The 2,187-nt window shown below is 49.1% G+C and overlaps 1 protein-coding gene across 1 annotated transcript; it reads left to right on the forward strand.

Annotated features, from left to right (window-relative positions):
- The first annotated feature begins 961 nt into the window (after positions 1 to 961).
- On the forward strand, positions 962 to 1,303 carry krtcap2 (keratinocyte associated protein 2). The gene has a single exon (XM_070894872.1). The coding sequence runs from the start codon at positions 962 to 964 to the stop codon at positions 1,301 to 1,303; it is 342 nt and encodes a 113-aa protein (XP_070750973.1).
- The last annotated feature ends 884 nt before the right edge of the window (positions 1,304 to 2,187 follow it).

Genomic DNA, 2,187 nt, shown 5'->3' on the forward strand with positions numbered 1-2,187 from the left:
CCTGTAAATTGAATTAACCTAAGGTTTACCTCATCAAGTTATTCGCTGTGAACATTGGATCAATTTTTTTTAATTGTTCTTTCACATCTCTTTCTGGCTGTCCAAATCTGAGCCATGAGGCAGTTCATTGGACAGCTTTACGTGAAATTCTTCCTTTGATTGATGGCCTAAAAATTTATGGCTGAGTTCTCCTCTGTGATTCCACCTGGGATTGTGGCTGAGAGTGATGGAAAAGTCAGGTGGTGAGGCCTTCTATTGCCTCATCGCCTGACCTGAATTTTCTTCCATCCATTCCTGCTGAGACCATCAATGGCTCCTCTCTCTTCCATTACGTTCAAATAGTAGCAGAGCCTGGGCTCCCAGCAAATTCCTTCCCGTCCAATCACGATACCGCTGCTTCCATGGTGCACAACATTGATAGCCCTGCGATTCCCCATGGATGGAGAGGACCTAGCAGCGGCCTCATCTCCCTCCAATCTGGCTCCAAATCAACTATCTGTGTAGGCCTCAGTCTCTGCCGAGGCAGACAGAGCTGTAACTCTTACTGGTTTCTGCGTATTTAAATCATTTCCTGGTTCTTATACTGTTACAGTGGCAACAACCAGCAGGAACCCTACTGACAGCCCATCATGGAAAACACCCAAGCTAGGGGAAACAGGTCGGGGTTCAAAGTGAATTCGGGGAGGTGGGCAGAAGTCCCAACTGCTGGAACTCCACCCCAAAGAAGGAGAATCCAAGATTAATTTCCTAGAATTGTTATATATTAATTGGTTGAATTGTTTGAATGTTACTGAGAAGAGAGATGATTCCCATTCTGGCATTCCATTCTTTCCTAACATGTTAGTTTGCCCAGATTTTGATTTTAGGGCAATCTATTACTCCACCAGAGAGAAGGCTCGCTGTCAGGACCGGATCGTTTCTCGTGCTCTCCTCGCTGTTCGCCCTCCTGATCTTCGCCAGGATGCAAATGTACAGCCGGCAGTTGGCGTCCTCGGAATGGCTGACCATCTTCGGAGGATTCCTGGGATCGGTCCTCTTCCTCTTCACCCTGACCGCCTTTAACAACTTGGACTGTGTGGTATTTGGCAAAGGATTCCAGGCCACGATATTCCCAGAAATTGCCGTGTGCCTCCTGCTGTCTCTCTTTGCCTCGGCGCTGATCCACCGAGTGTGCGTCACAATCTGCTTCATCTTCTCGATGATCGGCCTCTACTACATCAACAGGCTGTCGGCCGCCCTGTACCAGGCCCCCCCCCCCCCCCCGCCCATCCTCATCGTCAAGACGCGCAAGAAGAAGAACTAATCGATTTTCCCCCTCCATTGATTCGGGCGGGTCAGGGTCCTGTCTCCGAGAGCGGGCGAGGGGGAAAGGCTCGCTGCCCACACCGTGCGCTAACTGCTCGTGGCCGCCATTTCTCGTCCCACAATAAAGACCAATTTGTTTTTGTGAAAAAAAAACTATTACACAGATTCTCTTACTTCAAAGACATTGCATGTATAAATGTCAGGCCTTGTAGCCAGTCATTGCTTCTGTTCTTCATCACCAATATAATTACAGAAGTGCTCAGAGCTCCACAGGAACAGGAATTGGCCTTTCAGCCCCTCCTGGCTGTTCCACAAATCAATTCGCTCCTGACTAATCTGCATCTCAGCTTAATTTATATTGTGTATCTGTAAAGCTTGCACTCCCATGTTCCGCCACCAGGGAGTGCATCCCCTGAAGTCCCAAGGAATCCCAGCATTCCTTGGGAGCACTCTATATAAGCCGGCCCCTAAGGCCTGTTCCTCACTCTGGAGTGTTTTAATAAAGATTGAGGTCACTGTTATTTTAACCTTCCTGTGTGCAGTCTCGTCTGTGTTAGGAACACAATAACTGGCGACGAGTATACGAATCCAACGCAAAGATGCAGCAAACTGTGGGCATCCTGGAGAAGTTCTCGGAGGGTGAGGACTGGGAAGCCTATGTTGAACGGCTAGATCAGTACTTTGTAGCCAACGAGCTGGACGGAGAAGGAAGTGCTGCAAAAAGGAGAGCGGTCCTCCTCACGGTCTGCAGGGCACCGACCGACAGCCTCATGAAGAATCTTCTGGCTCTGGTGAAACCCACAGATAAGTCGTATGAGGAGCTGTGTACACTGGTTCAGGAGCATCTTAACCCGAAGGAGAGCGTGCTGATGACGAGGTATC

This window comes from Pristiophorus japonicus, chromosome 12 (assembly GCF_044704955.1).
Source record: "Pristiophorus japonicus isolate sPriJap1 chromosome 12, sPriJap1.hap1, whole genome shotgun sequence".
In the NCBI taxonomy this organism is placed as follows: Eukaryota; Metazoa; Chordata; class Chondrichthyes; family Pristiophoridae; genus Pristiophorus; species Pristiophorus japonicus.

Excerpts from the sequence above, each read along its gene's own strand:
- krtcap2 (XM_070894872.1), top strand. The coding sequence starts at position 962 with ATGCAAATGTACAGCCGGCAGTTGGCGTCCTCGGAATGGCTGACCATC.